The sequence below is a fragment of the Zerene cesonia genome, chromosome 9 (genome assembly GCF_012273895.1).
Source record: "Zerene cesonia ecotype Mississippi chromosome 9, Zerene_cesonia_1.1, whole genome shotgun sequence".
Taxonomy (NCBI): domain Eukaryota; kingdom Metazoa; phylum Arthropoda; class Insecta; order Lepidoptera; family Pieridae; genus Zerene; species Zerene cesonia.
Window position 1 is genome coordinate 3,399,806 of NC_052110.1, and position 23,136 is coordinate 3,422,941.

At 32.6% G+C, this 23,136-nt stretch overlaps 1 protein-coding gene across 1 annotated transcript; it reads right to left on the reverse strand.

Moving 5' to 3' along the window:
* Nucleotides 1-1,706: 1,706 nt before the first annotated feature.
* LOC119829152 (plasma protease C1 inhibitor-like) lies at nucleotides 1,707-21,319 on the reverse strand. Its single transcript, XM_038351554.1, has 14 exons — nucleotides 21,065-21,319; nucleotides 17,600-17,823; nucleotides 16,548-16,730; nucleotides 15,000-15,213; nucleotides 14,258-14,469; nucleotides 13,786-13,965; nucleotides 11,968-12,118; nucleotides 11,150-11,308; nucleotides 7,760-8,037; nucleotides 4,991-5,204; nucleotides 3,671-3,882; nucleotides 3,061-3,246; nucleotides 2,517-2,796; nucleotides 1,707-1,840 (listed from the first exon to the last, which is right to left on the reverse strand). The coding sequence occupies exons 1-14, from the start codon at nucleotides 21,090-21,092 to the stop codon at nucleotides 1,773-1,775; spliced, it is 2,589 nt and encodes an 862-aa protein (XP_038207482.1). The 5' UTR covers nucleotides 21,093-21,319; the 3' UTR covers nucleotides 1,707-1,772.
* Between the last annotated feature and the right edge of the window lie 1,817 nt (nucleotides 21,320-23,136).

A 23,136-nucleotide genomic window follows, 5' to 3' on the forward strand; every position in this document is an offset into this window, starting at 1 on the left:
TATGGCCATTTACAGATAGCACCCTTATATTGTATTATAAATTTTTCTTTATTGCATTCCAATAAGCGTTAGGCTGTTGTATTTAATATTTACTTCACTTCCATAATATCTTTATGGTATATATATATTATTTTAGATCCCCATTAGTAGGTTAGTGCACCCGCAGGATATCATAAACTTAACCATTTGGAATAAAATGTGTAAAGGTTGTAAAATTTTGTCATTTATGTCCTTGATCTTGGAAGTTTATACGAATAGTTATTATTTTCTTCAGATTATCTATACAAAGAGCAAAAACAGTAATGAAATAACCTAGTACGAACAAAGTCAACTTTTGAAGTAAAGCTCGTCAGTACAAGAAAATAAACTACTATTAACACATTGTAATTTATTTCCTTGTTTCTTCGTTCTTAATACAAAGATGTAAGATGACGCTTGATGGACTCTGGTTTTAAAATGGTTGAACAATATTCCATATTAATTACATAAGATTCATGAAATAACCTACCTATATGGGTCTCCTGCACGAGCGAATAAAAAATAACCCCTAGATTCTATATAAGGAGGCACCATCACAATCAGAATCTATCTGCTAAGAAAAATTGCTGGAAAATGTATGTATTGTTTTTTGCGTAAACAATAACTTCTTCACATCGATACTGATATCGATATGTTTGTTGGATATTAATTTCCCTGTGCCGTACTAGTATATCTAAAAATACACGCAACAGGTAGTCAATAAATCGCATCGCAAAACTCAATCAGAGGCTGACGGTCACGGTTCAGTATGATCTAGTAATGCTCTTACCTATGACAATATTAAATGCTTTTTTTAAAGACGTAATCGCAAAAATAGGTTGTAAATTATGATCTAATAGGTTCTCATTTCTAAAAAAGTGAGTTTGTTAATTGTATCATAATTTAACGGCTCTTATTTTCTTTTATGCCACCATAATGTACGCCAAATCTTATATGATTTGGGATAAGACTAAGGGAGGAACGGAAGAAGGAAGGAAGGAGAACAATTTATTTTTAATGTGAGATTTTTGTCAGTTGTTACATTAACGTGAATTATTTATAATGATCATAAGAATGTATGTACACATAGTACACATTGTTTTATTCTGTATATTAGTATGTGGAAGCATTGAAATAAATCACTCATTATAAATAAATACACTAATCATTCGTGTTTTAGTTCATTTTGTAGTAATATGCTATAAATATGTTATCTATGTATCCTTATGCCAACCAATGATCAACAGTACCAACCTGTTCTAATTAGTCCGCACCGTTAATACGGCGATCGAGATTCACCTCATTCCCTACTTATGCACATCCAGTTTACTCTGAGCTTGAATATATATATATATATATTTATAAGTCCCTTGCTTTCACACGAAAGTGGGTGAATTAATAAAATATCAATATAAAATATGCGCCTAAGTATCTCTTACATATTTATTCAATATACAAACTTCTTTAAATTCAATTTTCCTGAGAGATTTAGAATCTCTTTTTTTAGAATTGTAGATCTCCACTTCAGAAGCAGCGCGGCCCGCTTTAAGGAAGGGTGAGGAAAAGGAAACATGCCTCCGGCTCCCCCACTAACGGTACAAGTACGTCTAGTTAAACAATGCGTAAACGTATCAATATTCAAAATTGTCTATATTATGTGTTAGTATGGATTAACAAAAAACATTGCACTAGGTAAACTCCTTTATTAAAACCTTTTTGATCTTCAAAGTGTATAAATATAAACTGAATAATATCTAAAAGAAGGGATTAGAGTATCTTCTGCCATGGTTGATTCCAGAATTTTTCAAATACTTCTGTAGCTCTGAAATATAAACAAATGATTTGTGATTAAACGCAAGCAAAATTTAATATATTAATATATTAAATTAGCTGTGCCCCGCGGTTTCACCCGTGTAAGTCCGTATCCCGTAGGAATATAGGGATAAAAAGTTGCCTATATGTTATTCCAGTTTTCCAGCTATCTACGTACCCAATTTCATTGCGATCGTTTCAGTAGTCTGCGTGAAAGAGTAACAAACACACACACATCCTTACAAACTTTCGCATTTATTATATTAGTAGGCTTTGCTTGGACTCAAAACAATGAATAATACTGTTTTTTTTTTCAGTGGGAATTTGACTATGAAAGCGAGTTCGCTTTCCCATATTGTTTAAAAAATTTACATACCATTTTCATTTGTTTGCAAACATTCAAACTTCTTAATATGCCAGAGTTCTGACAACGGAAAACAATCTTTGAATCAAAAACAAATCTTGAAAACAGCTTATCGGAAAAAATTAACATTATATAACATGAAATTATGTACCTATACAATCGCTTGAGTAGCTTAGGATATGTAATAGGCCACTTGTAGTTTTATTTCATATTTGTAAGTAATAAAACAAATTATATACAGGATGTTTTGTTATTATAAACCCTTAAATTAAATACAACGGCCCTTCGACACAAAATAACCCAATCAATAACCAATACTCACCAGCATCTTCAACAACATTCGGTTCGTCGATCTTGCCTTCAAATAGCACCAGGCCCTTCTTATTATCCCGTATATAGAATACAAAAGGTCTGTCCACTTGTAACAAAACTTCAGCGCCTATAAGCGGTATCACCATGGCAACGGATGACGCCGCTGCTACTGTACCTTTCTCATCTACTGACATGTGCACTTTATGAACGATGTTTTCTACTTGTGCGGATATACCTTCGAACATTCCTGAGAGATTTGCATTTCTCGAAAATAGAGATTCGATTCGCATCTGAAAAAGAAGTCTCAGAAGTTAGGACAGTGGTATCTTATAAGGGCTTATTATGACTGAAATACGTCCACAAATACATATGAGTTTCGTAAATTACAAGGTTGTTTATAACTTATAACCATCTATATAACCTTTTTTGATTTAGACACAATTAGTAGGATACTAAAGAGTTTTCTTTTTTTATACATGGATAATCTTCTTTTATTCATGGAAAAGATCCAGGTCAACCTCCAAATTAAGTTTTATTATCGTAAAAATATGTACCTTCCTTAATGGTCCCACCATATTTTCATTATAGTCAACTGTAAACTTTGGCATTATTAGTCTGATATCTGTTGGTTCAAAAAGCAAACTAATCTGCGGTAAGCTCATATAAGGTAAGTCACGGATTAACTGCGCACATCCCTCACGGTCTAGAGGTACTAACAGGATCATTGAATATTGTCCACCCTAAAAAAACACACAAAGATAAAGCAACGAATAGGAACTGATATGAAAGGTAGTCTCTTTTTTTTATATCCGATGCCATTTCGTTTCTTTTGGTAAAAGAGGCTAAGGTTTGCTCGAAATTGAGGCAGGATTAGGACATGCGTCCTTCGCCGTACCTAGGCTATGTGTATTGTCTATTGTATATTTATAAGTATTGAAATGTTTTTGAACTAGAAATTAAAATGTAAACAACGAGTATAAAACATGCACTCATTTGTAAATTCTTTGTTTTAATTAGTTTTTAACAAGTTTTTTATAGATACATATCTACAGATCCGTGATAACATCTACATTGGATTTATCTTTGCAGTAGCAAAACTTTAAAGTTAATAAAAATTACGAAAATAAATGTTTATGTTCAAGCGTAGATCCAACTCAATTTTACCTCATACGGCAGCTCTACAGCATGTGCTCTCAAATTATCAACGTAAGCGTAATTCAGCTCAGAATGGAGTTCCATCATCGCCACATTCCTGCATTTGCCTTGGTGGTGGAAACAACCGCTGCGAGTGTACCGAGGGTTGAAGGCATTTGCCCAAGTGCCCTTGAAGTAAATAGCATTTGCGAGAATCATGTCCGCCATTGGACTGATATTGGCTGTAAATAACATATTATGGTAATAAATGTTGATGAAAATAATTTAAGTGACTAAAATATACTAATAATAAGCATATTAAAAATATTTATTTATAAAAAGAAAGATATGATTTTTTTATGTAATAGTGGAGTGTAATAGTGGTGGATGGTGGTTCGCCTAATGGTAAAAAAATTACTAGCGCCCATGAATATTTGCGGAGGTAGGGCCGCTGCAAACGCGTTGCACGCTTTTAAAGGGCCAAGGATGAGGAAAAACTTGACGGGAATAAAGGAATGGACAGGAAGGGATGAAGAAAAGGAAATAGGTTCTCACCACTTTCGTTTTTGAAAGCATTGGTTATAAATATAAATATGTTTAACAAAAAGTCTATCTGTATTTTCCTGTACTAGGCGTGCGGAAAGCTTAAGCTATAGGCCACCTACAATGCAATTTCTTAGAACTGAAACCCCATTGCTACAATGCACAACTTCAAGAATTACTTTGTACGTCATTACGAAGTACCTATTTTGTGATATTTAACAATCATTTACATAAACAAAGAAGAGACCGGTCAGTGGCCTTTAATATAAATGCCTTGTCAAGCGTTTCCGTTGGAAAAGCCAGAAACAGTGACGTGTGTGTTCAGAAATATTGCACCAAATTACGCATGCATTTCCGTACGGATATTTTAAAGTGAATTTACATTTCCATTTACAAAAACTGAAATGAAATCGCAAATCTTTGTTGCTAGGAATTGCGTCTACTTAGAACGTTTTAATAATGTATGTAGAATTATTGGGACAATATAGACATTTTATTTTTCATTTTAATTAAACAACTTAACACTTTATCGAAAATTATATCTAATCTATAATTACGAACAATATCAGACCATTCCAAATGAGTATTGAAGCTTAGAGCGATTCACGTGTAGTCTTTCTGTATTATAATTATTTAAGAAAAGAAATCCAATCCATTCTGGAATCTATTTTGGAAAATAAATCTAAATATCTACAAAATTTAAGTTAACTTTATTGGACAAAATCCTAGATTCTTATTTAGAATCATACGCTATATTATTGCCACAAGAAGGTAATTTAAATTTTTTCTACTATCGTCAAGTCTTACCAGGATCTACGATTCCAGGGATTAACCCCTTTGTGTTTTCATTCACCCAATGATTGATTATTTCTGATACATTATATGGATAACCATAGTCCACATATCGAACACTGGCCAAGTACACCTTTTGTAGCATAACCTCAAAATCCTTCCTTAGTTTCAGCTTGTTTGATACAAATGCCGCGTTCGCGTTGTTTATCATTACACCTGGACTGTTTACCTGAAAAATATGATATTATGAAAATATCATTTTAAATTCAAAAAAATCCAAGGAGTCTCTAGAAAAAACATAATCAGCCCATATATGTTCCCACTTTTTTTTTTTTTGGTATCGGGTTGGAAAATCCTCATGGAGACCCTCCGCCCTGGGGGAAAGGCGAAGGGACTGTTAGACTCGTACTGACTAAAAACCAACCCGTGCTCCTCATGTACCCTGGTGTCGGAGGGAGCGGTATCGCCGAACCATTCGTCGCTACCCCCGACGGGTATTGGCCCGCCAGATGGTCAGGCGGGCCCCTTCATCCACTGCGGCCTTCACCTCGGCCGCAGGACTCCAGTATGAGGCGCGCGCGAAGCACGACGCCGCCGCCTCGAGGCCTGCTGCTGGTCGGACGACAAGACGCCCCGAGGCTGTCGTCCGCAGGCCGAAAAAAAATACAATGTATATAGACTAGACTCGAGCGGACTCGAACTCGGTTTCATCGAGTCGCTCGCTGGAACTAATCCACTAAGCCAACCATGTACATATATGTTCCCACTGCTGGGACACAGGCCTCCTATGAGGGTTTAGGCCATAATCCACCACGCTGGCCAAGTGCGGGTTGGCAGATGTCACATGTCGTCGAACTTTTGATTCCTGGACATGTCGGTTTCCTCACGATGTTTTCCTTCACCGTATGAGCAGTGGTGGTGTTATCCACATGCGCAGATAAATTGAAATATCAATTTATTTCCTGCATCATCGCCTGATCTCGAACCCTGAATTATCGATTTTTAGTCCGAGCCTCACCACTGAGCCACCACTGCTTTTAATAACATAAATATCTCTATGGATTTATAGATCTATTTTAATTATAATGATTCGGCATCTACGAATAAAATGCAGATTAAAAATAAATATATTTCGCAACGAGTTAATGTTGGCTGTGTAATAATAATGTATTTTTATGTAGATTTATCCTTTGACTGTATTAAGTCAATCTGATATCAAGTTCGATGATAATTTATTGATGGATAAGTGAAAAATATAAGTATACTAATAATAGACGGCGGACGGATTTCAAGAATTCTTGTCCGTCCATATTATTACTTTAATAATTCTGTAGATACCAACATAAGAATAAAGGTCATGTCAAAGGATAAGATGAAAAAATGCATTCCATTATTATTGTTTATATATTCTATATTGTAAAGTTCTTAATCACTTCTCGTAAACAAAATATATTTATAATCTCATGACATACTTAATGCCTCATAAACGCATAATTATTGCGAACGTGTCCTATTTAAGTCCATAACGATACATTGATAGTATTATCTATACTAATATTATAAAACTGAAGAGTTTGTTTGTTTGATTGTTTGATTGTTTGTTTGTTTGTTTGAACGCGCTAATCTCCGGAACTACTGGTCCGATTTGAATAATTCTTTTTGAGTTGAATAGTACGTTTATCGAGGAAGGCTATAGGCTATATAACATCACGCTGCAACTATTAGGGGCGAAAAAATAACGAAAAATGTGGACAAAACGGGAAAAATTATTCATTCTTCAGGGCTTCTATTGCGTGCGCTGCGAAAACGGTTCAAGATACGAAAAATATATGTATGAAAGAATTATTCCTCTTAAAATGATCTAAAAATAAGTCCGCGACATTATATGTCTATCTTTTAAGGTTACCTTATTAGAACCATTTTTAGGGTAATCAAATATGGTCGAATTTAATGCATTATTTGTAAGAGTTGTAACAACGTAATAATATTAATCTTTATCCAAATAAATATGTTATTGATTAAGAGTATTTAATTGTGAACAATATTGTCTTTGACGTCATTTAATTTCAATGAACACCTTAAAAGATATTACAATTTTAAAATAACACCGACAAAAATCACCCGCGCCGCACGATGTTCAAAACAAAAAATAAATATTATGCCCAAAATAACTACTCCACGCGGACGAAGTCGCGGGCACAGCTAGTATTATATATAATAACTTTTGTCTCCGGCTTCTAACGCGTTAAATTCGGAGTAGTTTAAGAGATATTGTGCATTAAAACCTGCCTCTTGAAACACTCTTATCTATTAAAAAAAAAACCATCAAAATCCGTAGCGTAGTTTTCAAGATTTAAGCATACATAAGGACATAAGGACAGAGAAAGCGATTTTATTTAATACTATGTAGTGAAAATTTAGTTATGCATTATTTCTTAAGACATTAAATAGTGTTCTAATCAACAACTATAAACCCAGCGCATTATGTATGCTTATAATACAAATTACTTTAATAATAATAATTAGTTTATATAAACTAAATTGTAATTGCTATAAATTGTAATTTTAAAAATGTCAAAAATTTATGTATGTATGTATGAAATAAATTGAATTGAATTGAATTGAAAATTGAATTGAATAACATTTTAAATTCTTGTTATATAAAATATCACTGTTATTGCGTTGAAATACTAATTAAATAGGTATTTATGCGTTTCAAAACCATTTAAGCAATTAATATAACGCAAAAACATAAGGAAATTTGTAAAATATAAAAACACTTACTCGTAACAAAGAGAGATATGAATTGAGATGTTCCCTGAATTCATCCTTATGTGAAGATAGCCTTAATGCACTTCTTATTTCATCCTCCGTGCTGCCCTGTGCTCCTTCTAACACCATCGCTAACACCGACTTTATACTAGCCGGAGATACCATGACATTGCCAGGCTTGTCTTCTGCTGTATACCGCAGAAGATCGATATCGAAGAAATTGAGACGAGAGAAATCTGTCGATCCTCCATTTAGGCAATCAAATTTACTAATTTGTAAGAGGAATAAGGCTGAAATTTTAAAAAGGTAATGTATATTATACGATCGCATTGCCTACTTAATTGAAAAAACCAGACCCCAGAGAAATGCTCAGTTTATATGCTGAATTCCATATACCCACATATATCCAAAAGCGTTCAATTATCTAGCAAAGCTGTCTTATTTTTGTCAAATAAATATTACGTAGCTCTGCTAATCGTGGTTGAATTTACAAAGAAAATTTTGTATACGATATTATTGACCAACACCTACATTCTAGTAATCATTACCCTATTAAAATCGTAAAGTTTGAATAAAAATATGATTGGTGATGATCGGCCATCCCTGATCCGCTTCGTCTTACGTCAAGGTGTTTTCCTGGTTAAACCAGTTCCAATGAATTATTATTATCAAGAAAAATATCATGTAATATGTATAGTAACAAGAATAGTCTTTTAAATAATGGGTATAAATAAATGTTAGTTGCAGTAATAAAAGTGCATTCAACCACATCATGACTATCCAGTATTCATAGTATCGTATCCATTATTATGTATCCCATAATAATGGTCTTGAAAAATAGATTTGATACCCAAGTATTGACTTGATAATAATGACTATATTCTTTTCAGACTTTCATCGTAATGAAATTATTTAAATAAGGGAAAACAGTTAAATAATTATAAGAAGAAAATTTTACAAATTTATAATGTATATTTAGTATCGTTTATTATCACGGATATTTTTTTTCTTTATTTTTCGAAACCCAAGCGCAAAAAACCCAAATAAGAAATTCATACAGCCAATTATAAGTCTCGACATGTGTCATACTTAAGTGACATACTAAAAAAAATAATATCATACTTATATCTGCAGACCAGCTATGTAAACACCTACAAATAAGCGTGTTTTATCATTTCACTTCTTAGACGATTATTTTGGAGTAATCTCATAGTGTACCTATTATCGACATTAACTATAATTTGGCACGAAAGAAAAACCAAACTATTAAGATAGATTACCTACTATCTAACTGCTTGAGACAGAGGTAGGTACTCAGTCTCAAGGTTTTAGGATGTCCGGGATATTAACTATCCTATGCCTTCCTTGGGCTTCAAACTATCTTTGTTCCAAATTTCATCTAAATCGGTTTAGTGCTTTAGACGCAAAGAAGAGACAGGAAGACAGAGTTACTATCGCATTTATAGTAACATTAGTAGAGATTTAACAAATTATAAGTGGGTTTCAGCATAACGAATAACAATTCATAAAAAAACATTAAAAAGTGAATACTTAAATGTGTTTTATTAATGTATATTTATACTTAACTGATCGAACGTTACAAAATTTAATGAAGGACATAAGTTTATTTTACTATATTATAGCTGTACCGAATTTGATAATATACGATATATGAATAATAGGTTGTAATTCCGTATGACAAACATTCAAAAGAAAAATGATCGAAGGTACAAAATTGCGAGTAGCTCTATAACATAACTAGCTAGGTCTGAAATGTTTATGTTGATCATTAAATCATAAACACGTAAATAACACTCGTTAGATTTAATTACAACAAACGAGTACAAGTACAATATCAGAAGGCCGTAAATTTTATTTTTAGTGGTTTATTATAAAATATTCAAAGTTGGCAAATCTAGTTTTCTTGCCTATAAAAAATGTGCCGAAAACCTGTCTAGCGTCTTCGAATAATTATTTACACAAATACGTACATAACGCAAGGTTAAAATTTAAATTCCTACAGCCTACAATGCACAAACGTCTTATACTCACCGATAAAAAACACAAAGCCCATGGTGCAAAAATGCTTATTATAGAAAATATCACAATTCAATTTAATATAAATTAGAATATTAAACGACGTGCATTTTGCACCACTATGAAGTTAAAAATGATGAATGATTGTAAACAAATAAAGGCCTTGAACGTGTGAACGAATGAAAGGAATGGTACGAACGCAGACAAGAGATGAACCGGTTCGATATGATTACTCAAATTACGTCAACACTCAGCAGTGGGAAATAGTACATGTGACTCATTAAAAGCTTTATAAAAAGCGACTACTAAGATTGAATTTATTTAGTGGCGCCAAGTCGTTTTAAGTTATAAGATACTAACCGCTCGACCCCGCCTGACTCAACCTTCAATCTTGGTTTAATCACCAATATCATATTGTAGTTTTCACATGACTGAGCAACAAACATCTGTCCCTCCAAATTACGCATTTATAATATAAAAAAAAAAAATAGAATCATAATTCTGTAGCTGCTAGGAATCTTTACTAATATTATAAAGCTGAATTGTACGCACTAATCTTGGAAACTACTGGTCCGATTTGAAAAATTCTTTCAGCGTTAGATAGCCCATTTATCGAGGAAGAAGAAGAAGAGGCTATGTATGTACCACGGGCGAAACCAGGCCGGACCGCTAGTGCTTAATATTCCTGTAGCTGGTCATTGTCTCCTTTTAGCATTGCAGTCAGGCGCGGTCCGAAGAGGGGGTCACAGAAGACATATTCGCTCCCCTCCTCTTCAAATTTAAACATTTTCATAAACATTTCAAGCCAAAATTAACGCCAGAGTCGTCTATAAAAGTATAATGCTACCATTGTCATATAATATGTGTTTTTAACTGTTTCATTACTTATTCGTTTGCTAGTTATCCAACAGATTTACAGGTTAATAAGATTAAAACAAAAATTCCAGCAAATGAATGCGATATATATTAAAAATATATATATATTAAAGACTAACTAGGTAAAAAATAAAAACATCGCTGAGTTTTGACATTTTAGATTTATTTATTAAATATCGCAATATATAGTAAAGGGTTATGAAGAGAGTAGGAAATTAGGGTTAAAGTACACATTTTTTTATTAATATTAATGACGCCCACCCTCCTCAAATATTAAAATTATTAAACCGAAAATCTTTCTTTAATTTCATCGCTACTGGCTCAAATTTAAGTCTTTGAAAAAAACTTCAACCACAAATAACATATCACTATACTTATAACGATTCCAGTTGAAAGTTCGAAAAGTTGTGACAACCATGCTTCCGTGATACAATCATAGGAGTAAATAAAAGTCCCAAACACTTTCACTAATATTTATTCCCTAGTTTTTTTTTAAAGCGCCATCAACGAGAGTGGGATCTGATACTCTTCCAGTGAACAGCAGCTGTGTTGTTGGCTCGTCTTGGATAAAGAACATAAACGGCTTGTTAGCAAACACTTCTGCTGTCGGCTCGTCCCCTTCGCCGAATTTATTCACGAGTGATATTTCTGAAATGAATTGTAATGTAAATAATGTTAGTTACTGAATTGTTTGTTTATTTAGTTATTGAATTGATTTTTTTTTTGTATATATATTCTTATGTCACTTTGATGTTTTCTCGTTACTGTACTCGTAGATGATAGTACTGATGATGATAGATAGTTGGTAGATGATAGATAGATCAATTTTTTTTTAATCCAAAAAATAATTTGCAGATCATATAAATTAAGTGAACTTTAATTTTAATAAGCCCCTAACCCTATATTGTGTTGTCAGCCATCGAGAGTGTGAAATTTTACTTGTAAGTGTATAGTAATTTGCTAGTCAAGTACTTTTAATTTAGATCCAAATTGGGGAACTTGTCAAAAAATATTTAACGCTACATTTTGTGATTTGTGATTTTTATCAAACATGACTAAGAACCACCGCAAAAAAACTGGCTGTCCCAATGAATATAGATAGCGAGCTACGATGTCACATACAGACAAATTTTTAGACACGACGATGTCAAACTTATTATACACCTCTGTTTGAGGAGGTTATTTAAAATAATTTATTAAATGCATAAAAATAAACATGCAAAACTCTATATCTTTTTTAACAATGAATATTTTTTCTATCGATCTTATTTTATAAATAAAATGAAGGACAAATAGATCATACTTACCGGTAGCTGAATAAGCCACACTTCCTAACTCGTTGACTTCAATACCAGACCGTTGTAGGACCTTAGATATTTTCATTCTCTGTTTAAGAGTCTGCCCTCTTGCTATTCCTGGGAAAGATGCTGTGTCTTCGAATGCCTGTCTGATTCCAAGCTAGAAAATAAATTTCATGTTTAAAAATCATCAAATGTTCAAAACGTCATTTACCAATTCAACTTGGTCATTGATTTAACGAGTTCAAAAAACAAGCATTATAAATCATGTAGAGATAAATAAATAATCAAATTCACAGCTGACTTATCATTTTCTTTGAATACTCTAAAGATATAAATTAGATTTTCTATGTAGTTTGAATAAAGACATATTTTAATAAATCCGAATACGAATATAAAGAACTCTAAAATGACCACAAGGTATTAAAACAATATTCTATATTTTACTTTTTATTATGCGAATTAAAAATTGTTTGATAAAGCACGCAAATTAATTACAGCTTACAGCTGAACTTATACTACAAAGTATATTGGGAATACCCCAGATATGATACAAAGCGCAATATTCAAGGAGGTCAAGAAGGAAAATTGGCGTGAATAATTGATTTTACGTAAACAAAGTACCTAAAGGAAAAGACGTGATCTATTGTTTACTGCACGAATTTGCAATGCATAATCCAGTGAATTCATAATTAATTCTAATAAGAGTCAATATATGACGTTTATATTCCAACAATTCTATCTAAAAGTACGAAATAATTATTCACACCTCAACCTTCAAAATATTCATATGACAGCACTTTTTATTTCTAATTTTGATCGCACATATTATCTAATATAAAAACAGTGAACCAGATGCCCTGTCAGGGCGAGGCATGTCTTTGTTGGCTCCAAAAGAAAGAGAATCCAAAGCATTGACAGTCAAGCTATATCTATAAAACGAATCAAACGGGCCAGCTCGCACCGGGGAAATACCACACGCCCACAGAAAATCGGCGTGAAATAATAGCTTTCTATTGTGTTTCGTACGGTGAGTGGGGGAGCCGGTGGTCTATTTCCTTCTCCTAGCCCTTCCCAGTCCATTCCTTCTGTCCAGTCATCAATCCTTTCCTTATCCGTTATCCCTTAAAAGCGGGCATTGCATTCGCAGAGGTCTGAGCCTCTGCGAATGTTCATGGGCAATGGTGATCGTTAACCATCAGGCGAACCACCAGCTCAGTTGCGCGCTATGACATAAAAAAAAAGAATCGCCTGAGCGTTAAACTCGAAAACGGCTCGACCAATTCGACTATTCTTTTAACGTTGTGAAAGCACAAGGAAGAATTTTATGAAAGAAAAAAAGGGGGCGGACAGCTAGTAACAAATAAAATTTGGTGTAATCTTCACATTACCACGTCACAATATTATAGCATAGATATATGGTACTAAGTCTATGCTCAGAAACGACAGGTATCGCATATCGAATCAATCGTTAAGTTCAATTTATATGCTTTTTAGAATTACTCAACAGTTTATTTTCAATACCAGCATTGCCGTTGTACCCGGCCACGCGATGCTTTGGCCGAGTAATAATTAAAAATATTAAGATTATAAATTATTGGGATAATTGATCGAAACAAAAACTATCCTATATCTTAAGTTGAACGAAATTACACGTAAAATGCCAAATTTCATCAAAATCGGTTCATTTGGTGAAGAGTTCATTGGGAACATACATCATGACACTGGATTTTTATATGTTAAGATAAGATAAGATAAGGTTAAGATTAAGATATTGCATAATAAATTTGCATAGCGATAGCTTCCAGCAACCTTAAACAAACCCACCTCTTTAAGTACTCCATCCAATACTGACGTGTACTCAAAATGGAACTTGGGCAAACTGACATCAACTAGATGCTCTTTCAGATGAGAGAGTTCCGCCCTCAGTCCACTGATATCGTTGAATATTATTGGCAGCCCTGTCAATGAGTTGGGTACTATCACGTACATGGCGAATTTGTGACCCTAGAACACAATTGAATGTAAATTAGTGAATAGATACTAAGTATTTCGGAGTATATTGGACCCGCGTACCAGCTCCGATTTCTATCTATCCTTGTACCTATACAGGTACAAGACCCACAACATAAACTTAATACCAAAATGTTAACAGCTATTTTTAAAATACATGAAGTATAATACACATGGGATCTTATTATTGAATAATATCATGCAATGTGCAAAAAATAAATTTAACAAAAGACTAAGATAATGCATATTGGAAGGAGTTATTTCTACTATAAAACAAGGTACTTACCAGATAAGGCATTCTCAAAATCTTCGCATTGTACTTCACAGAATCTGTATAATAGAACTTATTTTTGACATGCATGAACTCAACGGGTTTCTTAGCTACTGCGTTCACATAGAAATTATCCAAATGTGTCTCATTGGGGGTGAATTGGTGCCACCAGGTACCCTTGAAAAATAACGTGTTCAAAACGAGGGCTACCACGCCTTGTACGTCATCTAAAAAGCAAAACAACAACTGATTTTATACAGATATAACAAAAGATACGGAATGTTAAGTGAATGGTTTTTTGAACTATAAATGCACCTAAATACCTAATGCAATAATAGAGCACTTAATAAAATTGACACTTGCAAATTAGCTATTTTTCAATTAACCTAAATTTTTCTTATTACATCGGCTTTTTACATATTTATTAAAAAAACCATCACACTACATTTTTATTTTAACCACAGCTGTAAGAAAAATGAATTAACACAATGTGGTACTAAAGTGTTATTTATAGACTTTAATAATTAATTAGTTAATGAATAAAAAATTGCATCGCGTCGAAAGTTAAATCGCAGAATCTTTTAATGGACCAGAGAGAGAGAGTTTTTATCCTCATTTACAGATCAGGAATAAATCTTAATTAGTAAAGTAGTGTTCGATGTTTTATGACTAGTTAAAAAAATGTGCAGGTTTAGTAGTATGAGTAGGTACCCTTCCAGAAGAATAAAGAATATAAAAATTAAAGCTGTAAACGAACCTGCAGTAACCAAATTGGGAATTCTTCCTTGTGTGGTAGTGTTCACCCATTCGTTTATCTTATGCGCAGCTAATATCGGTTGGCTGAAGTCTAATGAAGTTATTTCAGTCTTATAGAACTGTTGGGCAATAGCTGAAAACCTTTGCCTGGGCTGTACAGATGCACCTACATATATTCTGCTCCCTAAATCTAGGATGTACTGGGAAGACTTGGTCTGCAAAAATAAACAAGACTAACCTTTTGAAAAAACTTTTGAATACGATGATATATAAAGTTAATAAAAGTGATAATAAAAGTGGTATGGGGCAGATGATATACATCACTGATCGATTTTTTTATGGACAAGTATCAGCCTTCTATCCTGCCAGACCGAGACTTTTTTTCTTTTGTGCGTCCCCACCGGGAATCGAACCCAGGACCCCTCGGTTTTACGCTCACGGGTTGACCACTGTACCAAGGAGGCGGTCAATAAACTCTTTACTATATGAGAATTATTTAAAGAATAGGAAGCATTTGATCACGACGTGGAATTCGAATCCGCGTCTTTTACGTTTACAATTTGGCGAAAAGACGCGGGTTCGAACTCCACCTCGCAATAGAAAAAATTTTCCATTCTTTGCCTTTGAATGTTAAAAACTAAAAATTAAGTCTAACTTTAGTAGGATAAGTTAACTACGTTTGAATGTCGACGTTAGATAATGTCGATATTCAAACGTAGTAACTTAGTATTAGATAATACTGGTAGTTATGGCACAATTAATAATATATGCTTATATGCATTTATAGGGAAATAATTAAGCTCGGTGATGTCATAATGTAACTGCAATTAAAATACTATTAATAATAATAAAAGGTACATATTCAATTTGTATATTTATTATAGTATTCTGAACACATTAACCTAAATCCAAAACTTGGTTATTTTAAAATTTATATCTATGACTTCGTTATAATTAAGCATAAAGTAATGTGTAATTTTCAACCAACTGCAAAAAAAGTTTGGAGGTTCTCAATTCGATTGTAATTTCATTTCTGTATTTGTTAATAACTTGCGATTGTCTAAATCGATTTTAATAATTCTTTTTTAATTTGAAAGTTGCCTTCCGGGTACTTGTAATAGTCCAATTTTAACAATTTGAAGATGTTTAAGTTTTTTGTTAATAAACTATTCTTTAATATAAAAAAAAAAACAAAAAAATTAAATATTAAAACATGTAACTCACTCTTGATTGTTAAACGTAAAATATTATTTAAAAGTTATAGCGTAATAAAGGTTTTTAGTATAATAAATTCGTTGTGAACGATAACTAAATTTTTCATTGAATATATCTACCTTCGTATCGTTAACAAATTGTAATAAGTATATATTATAATGTTCTGATTGATCCACGAAATTTAATCTACTCTCAATACTTTTTTTTCCCTATTTTTCATTCATAAAAATATGTTTAGCATTCGAACCAGTAATTTAGCTATGCCTTCCTTTATAATATTAAAATATAACGATATATTTTCAAATATCATAATTAATATAATTGAAAAACTTACCTGCAAAGAGTCGAGAATTGCGGCAAACTTTTGTCTCACTGTTTTATAATCCAGATCTAAACCAAGCACTGACGCAATTTCAGCCTGAGTGGGACCAGATGCAGCCTCCGTCAATATGGCTAGCGCAAGTTTGAGACCGAGGGGTGAGATCAAAAAGTTCTCATTGGATGTCACAGCTACACGCTAAAACAAAAGATTTCATTGATAATATTTCTCTTAAAATATTAACGAGTCAAGTTACCTCGAAACAATAAATTATGTTTCATATTAAATTTGATTACATCGTGGATATGTCGAATAACTTTAATATTGAATATTTTATATTTTGGCAAATAAAAAGATTTTTTATGTCTATTATATTTAATACCAAAGAAGTCAAAATTCGGAGAACAAAAGTACAAACACAAAAAACCTAATAACAAAGTACCTAATTGGATTGAAAATTGACTGACAAATCTAATAACAAAGTACAGCTACATTATAGAAGTGATACCGTAACACAAATTTTATTTATCAAATAAGTATTTTATGATTCCTAAAAATTTTAGGACAGAATTCACATTTGCTAAGGTTAAGCTTAAATATCCTTTAGAAAATTTTCAAACGCATGACCTCTTCTTTTGTTATACGAAATCCGCATTAAAACCGCAAAATGACATCTGTATTTATGATGAGTACTTATTTCGTGTGACCTCAAAAGAGAATGCGGAAGAAGCTTTGTAGCTACTTTGCCAATGACGTACTATAAATTGTATATTATACCTTCATTGTTATATGCTTATAAGAATATCAAATTTATCAACTACTTTGCATTGTTTCGCTTTTAGCTCATGCATTCATAGCTTTGAAAATTTTTTTGACATCGTCACAAAAAAAGTAGTCTGTACATAGGGCTTAGATCTTTAAAACCATATAGGTATTATATATAATGAAACAAGACTTGACATGAATTTAAATATGTACATTATTGTTAATTTTCCTTGACTATGATTTTTTTTTGTACAAGCAAAAAACACCTTTACTCTGATATCATTATTAAACGTTATTTTTACCTTAGTGAGTGTCCAGTCAAATCTATCATAATCGGCAATAGAAGGTGTATAAATATCGATAGAATCAAGATCGCCGAGATCAATAGTTGAGTTACCACTGTCTTGCAGCAATACTGACGAAGGCGGAGCTGCTGCTGGTGCAAAGAGACTTTGAGGCTTCCCGAATACTTCCTCTAACAGATCCTGAGTAATTGTAAAATTTGTACCGCATAATACACACGGAACTGAAAAAGAAAATTTAGATGTTCAAAATCATTTTTTTTTTTTTATGTTACAGTCGGCAATGGAGCTGGTGGGACGCCTGATGGTAAGCGCTACCACCGCCCATGAACATTTGGAGAGGCATAAGGTCTATTGCAGACCTTACGCCTCTACAAATGGATTGCCGACTTTTTGGGAAGGGAATAAGAAAGGATTGGCGATAGGAATAAAGGAAAGGACTGGGAAGGGTAAGGAGAAGGATATGGGCCTCCGGCTCCCCCACTCACCCAACGAAACACAGCAGAATGCTATTTCACGCCGGTCTTCTGTGGGGGTGTGGTACTTCCCCGGTGCGAACTGACCCAATTCGTGCCGAAGCGTGCTCGACTACCACATTTAGATACTTAATTATAAAGTTGATACTTTATACTAGATTTCTGCCCGCGGCTTTTCCCGTGTAGTCAAAGGAAAAACAACACAGTCCAGGGTTTTCTCCCCTAAATTCCCGCTCCTGTGGAATTTCCGAAATAAAAACTGTATCACTCCTTTCACTCTTCTTTCGCATTCATAATATTCGCAGACATAGATCTATAGTCGTAGATCTAATTCATGGCATAATAGAAGTCTCTGTTTGGTATTAATTTATTTATTACTGTTTAGTATTCTTAACTCAGTAACTATGCCGATCATATAACTCATCTAATTTACACGTGTATTCATCGATATATTCGTTTTCATATACAAAATGTGTGAACGTTTATTAGATAGAGTTATCTCAGATATCTACCTTATGGGAGCATTCAAGGAAGTAACCTACAAGATCCTTAAGGCTGGCAAAGCATCTATTTGGCACTTATCAATCTTATCAAGCTATCGTTGTCATAGCCTAGCATAATAGCTCTTTGAAATTGGGTTCGTTAACAAGATATCCCATATATTTTATGTAACTGTTATTATTGGAATAGCTTCAAGTTACTTAACAATTAATCTACGTCCATTAATTAAATGATTCAATAATTAGTTCTGCCGTAATACCATTCATAGAAATACTATTTATAGAGGCAATAAATTCAGCACTGATGCATGTATATATTAAAATGATGCTTTGAATAACTTCTTTAGTCGACGATATGATCGTATCAGAGGCATCCTTTTTAATTTATCTACTTACTATCGAATTATTAAAATTACAAATTACATATTACCTAACACAAAATATAAATCCATGTCGACCTGATAAGATTACACGTCATAAACAAACAATTTAAAAGATACTGCAGTGAACTATTAGTAATCTGCATATCCATGGTTTATATTATATTATATAGCGTAATAAGTTTAACTAGATATTTATTCATTTGTGACATCACTTATGAAAACATAAACGCATTTAAGCCACGAGACTCATACAGCATTGGTCACACGATCTTTCAATTACATAAACCTATTCTTGTAAGCTTAAGTCGGAAAGACCCATAAGTCACTAGGCATTGGAAAATATAAATTAGGTAATAAGGCAACCTATATAGTATAATTGAAAGAAGACTTATTCGTAAGATTAAAAAAATAGGTATTATAGTGCTTGTCCAAAATTATACGTATTACCAAGCATAATTGTGAAAATATTGATTTTTTTTATTGCTTTTTTTTCATTTGTACAACAATTAATATAATTGTTTTTATTTTTTCAATATTGTGGAAAAATATGAAATTATTCAACTTAAGTACTTAATTTTACGGAGGATATAATGGCAAATTTTAGTTTTATCATTATTTAAAAATCGTGGCGTTCCATAGTTGATCGTCTCCTTTACTAATACAATCTGTTATATTTAATTATTATTACGTCCGTGGATCGCGTAAGCGTAGAACCGAGCTGTCAAGAAAATCTCTCAGGGTAACATTACCCAGAACTATGATACCGTAGTTGTTCGTTGAGAATCAGATCAGTTCAACAGGTACAGATTTTCCATACCCCTCATTACAATGCGATACGGGAATTTACATACCGTTAGTCGCTCGAAATTATAAGCCTGTTCATAAACTTCAGGGGCATTAATTTTAATTTATAATCATCATCGCCTTCATATTATTAACTTTGACGTTAAAAATAACCAAAGAGTTAGTTAATTCCAAATGTTTTACTCTTTTGTTTTTAAAAATGTTAATATTGTTAATAGACATTTCAACCATATAATGAATTTAAAATCTGATGAGAAATTTTGAAGAATAGAAAATATTGATTACGAGTCGGGGTCGAACCCGCACCTTTTTGTTAAACCGTAGCAAACCGTCGAATTTTAAATCTATGAATATAACAAGAAAATATAACAGATGTTTTTATAGGATAGACGGTTGTGAATTTAGCAGCTTCCAAATTATAAATTAGGCTGCCTTCATCTCATTTGCATAAAATTATATTTATTTAAATAGTAAATGGGTACATCGTCTGTCGAGCTATCTTTTTAATCTTGCATTGTCATCCTCGCAAAAGCTGAATCAATGTAACTTCAACGTAACCAGGACATTAGAGGAGTATGAGGTAACGCATTAGGCGTAATTTAATATTAATTATCCTATTTAGGTTTGTAGCTAAACTTGAAAAACCCATAAAACTGATGTCACCGTGTTATCGTAATCTAGTAATCTAAACATTAAACACTAAGTGCTATTTATTAATGCAGACTATTTTTGGATAATTGGCCAATAAAAATAACTATTTCAAAATTCATATGCATATCAAATTGCAGTTTTATAATAATCCAAAGGCATCCAAGGTTCCAGCGTAAAGTAGATAACATTTCGTTCGTAAATCATAGCATTCGTTTTTCGTCATTCGTGTTTGGGATTCCCACGACTCGTCAATTATCAATAAACTAAGTTTAGCGTTCTTTTATATTTATTTATTCTATAAACAAAAAGACCCGTTTACATACGTATGTTTACTTATATTATTGATTAAATATTAATTGAACAATATGGTATTTGTTTTATATTAATCTGAACAGGATCTTCTGGGTAAACTACTTAGTGTTTTGTAGTAAATAAATAAAATATTATATTTTCAGATGCCACAGACGTGGCCCTGTTTGGACTTCACATTACGAGATTTTATATGTCTTACATGCATCTTATTTTATATTAATCACAATATAAAATTGAAGGTCTGTTTAAACACGTTATTTTGAATTTTGATACCCATAATGAATACCTTAAAAACATGTTAATGGACATAACATAAGCAAAACGGTTAAAGGAGCTTACCTAAAAATATCACTAGAAGTAATCTCATCGTGACACTTGTTTGTGAACAAGGAAAATTAAAATTGTTAATGTTTCGTAGAATAAAAACCCTCTGACGCAAGGTTATTAAACCGAAGATAACTAGGAAGTCGCGGACACCATCAAAACATTAGTTTTATTTATGATCAATTTCCATAAATTTATTTGTTTGCGTACATTATTTGGTAAATGCGTGCGAAGTGGACGGAGTATAAAACGACACTGAATACTGAATAATGATATTGGAAGGTCTGAGGTCCGAGACCGGTTCATCGCGATGATAGCATTATTATCTAAATAATTTCTCACACAAAATACCTATCGAATATACCTATGAAGTTGCAACTAACTAAAACTTTATTGATGAGCATTCATATAAATAAGTGCAAAGGATATATAATTTTAATGTAAAGACCCTGGATATATTCTCTGTTTTGTTATGATTTGACGCGGAATTTGTGCCAGAACACAAATTAATATTGTCCATATAAAACCGGATTATACAAGCATGGAATTTCCTACGCTTTTAAAATAGGTAGGGGCACCACGTCTGCTAATTTCATTTTTAATGTCTGACCTACGAATAAAACTTGCGAAAAACTTTTTTTTTCAAATAGGAACAGTTTGTATCCAAATTTTGCATAGATATAAAAATTTTGAAATAAAAAAAAATTATTCAAGAAGTAAATAAAATCTTGTTAGGCGCGGACGCGAGTGTAACCGTGGGCGTGACAGATTGTTTTCAATGAAACCTCTATTTTCATACATTTTTGAAATTTTATCTACATATAAAAGAACTTGGTTGCTAGCAAACTCTGTGGCCGTTTTTTATGCATCCCGTTCAGCCGTCTTTGCTTGTTAACCATTTATAAATTAATTTACTATAAAGCCCCTTTGTGTGTGCGAAAAATCTTTACTTTGGAAAGCCCCACTTCTGAGTCCCAACGAATTACGGGGAGAACATATAAAAACATAATAAATAATGCATTTTCCTTATGATACAAAGTACAATCGTAGTTTGATAACAAACCTTTATTAATAATAATTGGTTTTAAGATTCGTTACAGACATATGGGATTAACCAGAATCTTACAGTTATTTTAAGATAACGTACAAAATTCTAAGGAGACTGGCTAATTTTTAAGATAAACAATATGACAAGTAAGTTGTTTAAATTTATGAAATATTCAATCAATTCAAATGTCATGCACCCACCCTCTTCTAGTCCCATCAAATTATATTCCACGATTCCATAAGTTTTTCAAAAGTTATTTAAGGGTCAGAGGTGAAAATTTAAAGCTTTTCGATTTATTTCTTCTAATATGCGGACACAAATTATAGATCTTAAAATGATCTACACCTCTTCTATATAGGGTTCCCGAGCCAAATAGCAAAAACGAAACCGTAAGTGTTTCGTTTTGATTCGTAATGTGTCTGTTTGTCCGTCCGCATGTCACAGTCACTTTGCTCCGTAACGATAAAAACTATACTGTTGAAACTTCATAAGTATTCTGTAAACCGTGTCAAGATTTCGACACAAAAATAGAAGAAGAACAATTAGTTTTTAGGACTTTTTAGAACTGAAACATGACATTTTTCGATTGCTCGCATCTCTCTCATCACTCGATGTTTAAATCAAAATCCCATATGAAAATATAATGTATTTTAACAAATATTCCAAATATAATTATATACACAGAAAGATACAAGACAATATTTTATTAAATTTAAATTACATTTACTAATAATTTATTTACAACCACAATACATATTGTAAAATTTAATTGACAAATTAAAATTTCCAAACATGTGACTAATATTTCATTTCCGTTTCCATTTTACATATCCAAAAAAAAAACATATCAACAATTTAAAAATAGTCGAACTCAATGTTTGAAAAAAAAATTTACGAAATTGTAATAAAAATACCAAATACAGAGGTTCTAAAAAAACGAAAGTGAAATATCTTAGTACATAAGCAAGTCAAGTGTCTTATTTTCTCAAATAAATTAAACGCCTTCAAATTGTCAGAACTAGGAGGCACCAGCTTTCAA

What these genes read in the sequence shown, in the direction of transcription:
- LOC119829152 (XM_038351554.1), bottom strand. Translation starts at nt 21,092, where the DNA reads ATGAGATTACTTCTAGTGATATTTTTAG. An exon ending in CGTTGATGGCGCTTTAAAAA is followed by an intron (nt 8,038 to 11,149) that starts AAAACTAGGGAA and finishes TTAAAATTTCAG; the next exon opens with CCTTATTCCTCTTACAAATT. An exon ending in CTGTAGAGCTGCCGTATGAG is followed by an intron (nt 3,247 to 3,670) that starts GTAAAATTGAGT and finishes GTGTTTTTTTAG; the next exon opens with GGTGGACAATATTCAATGAT.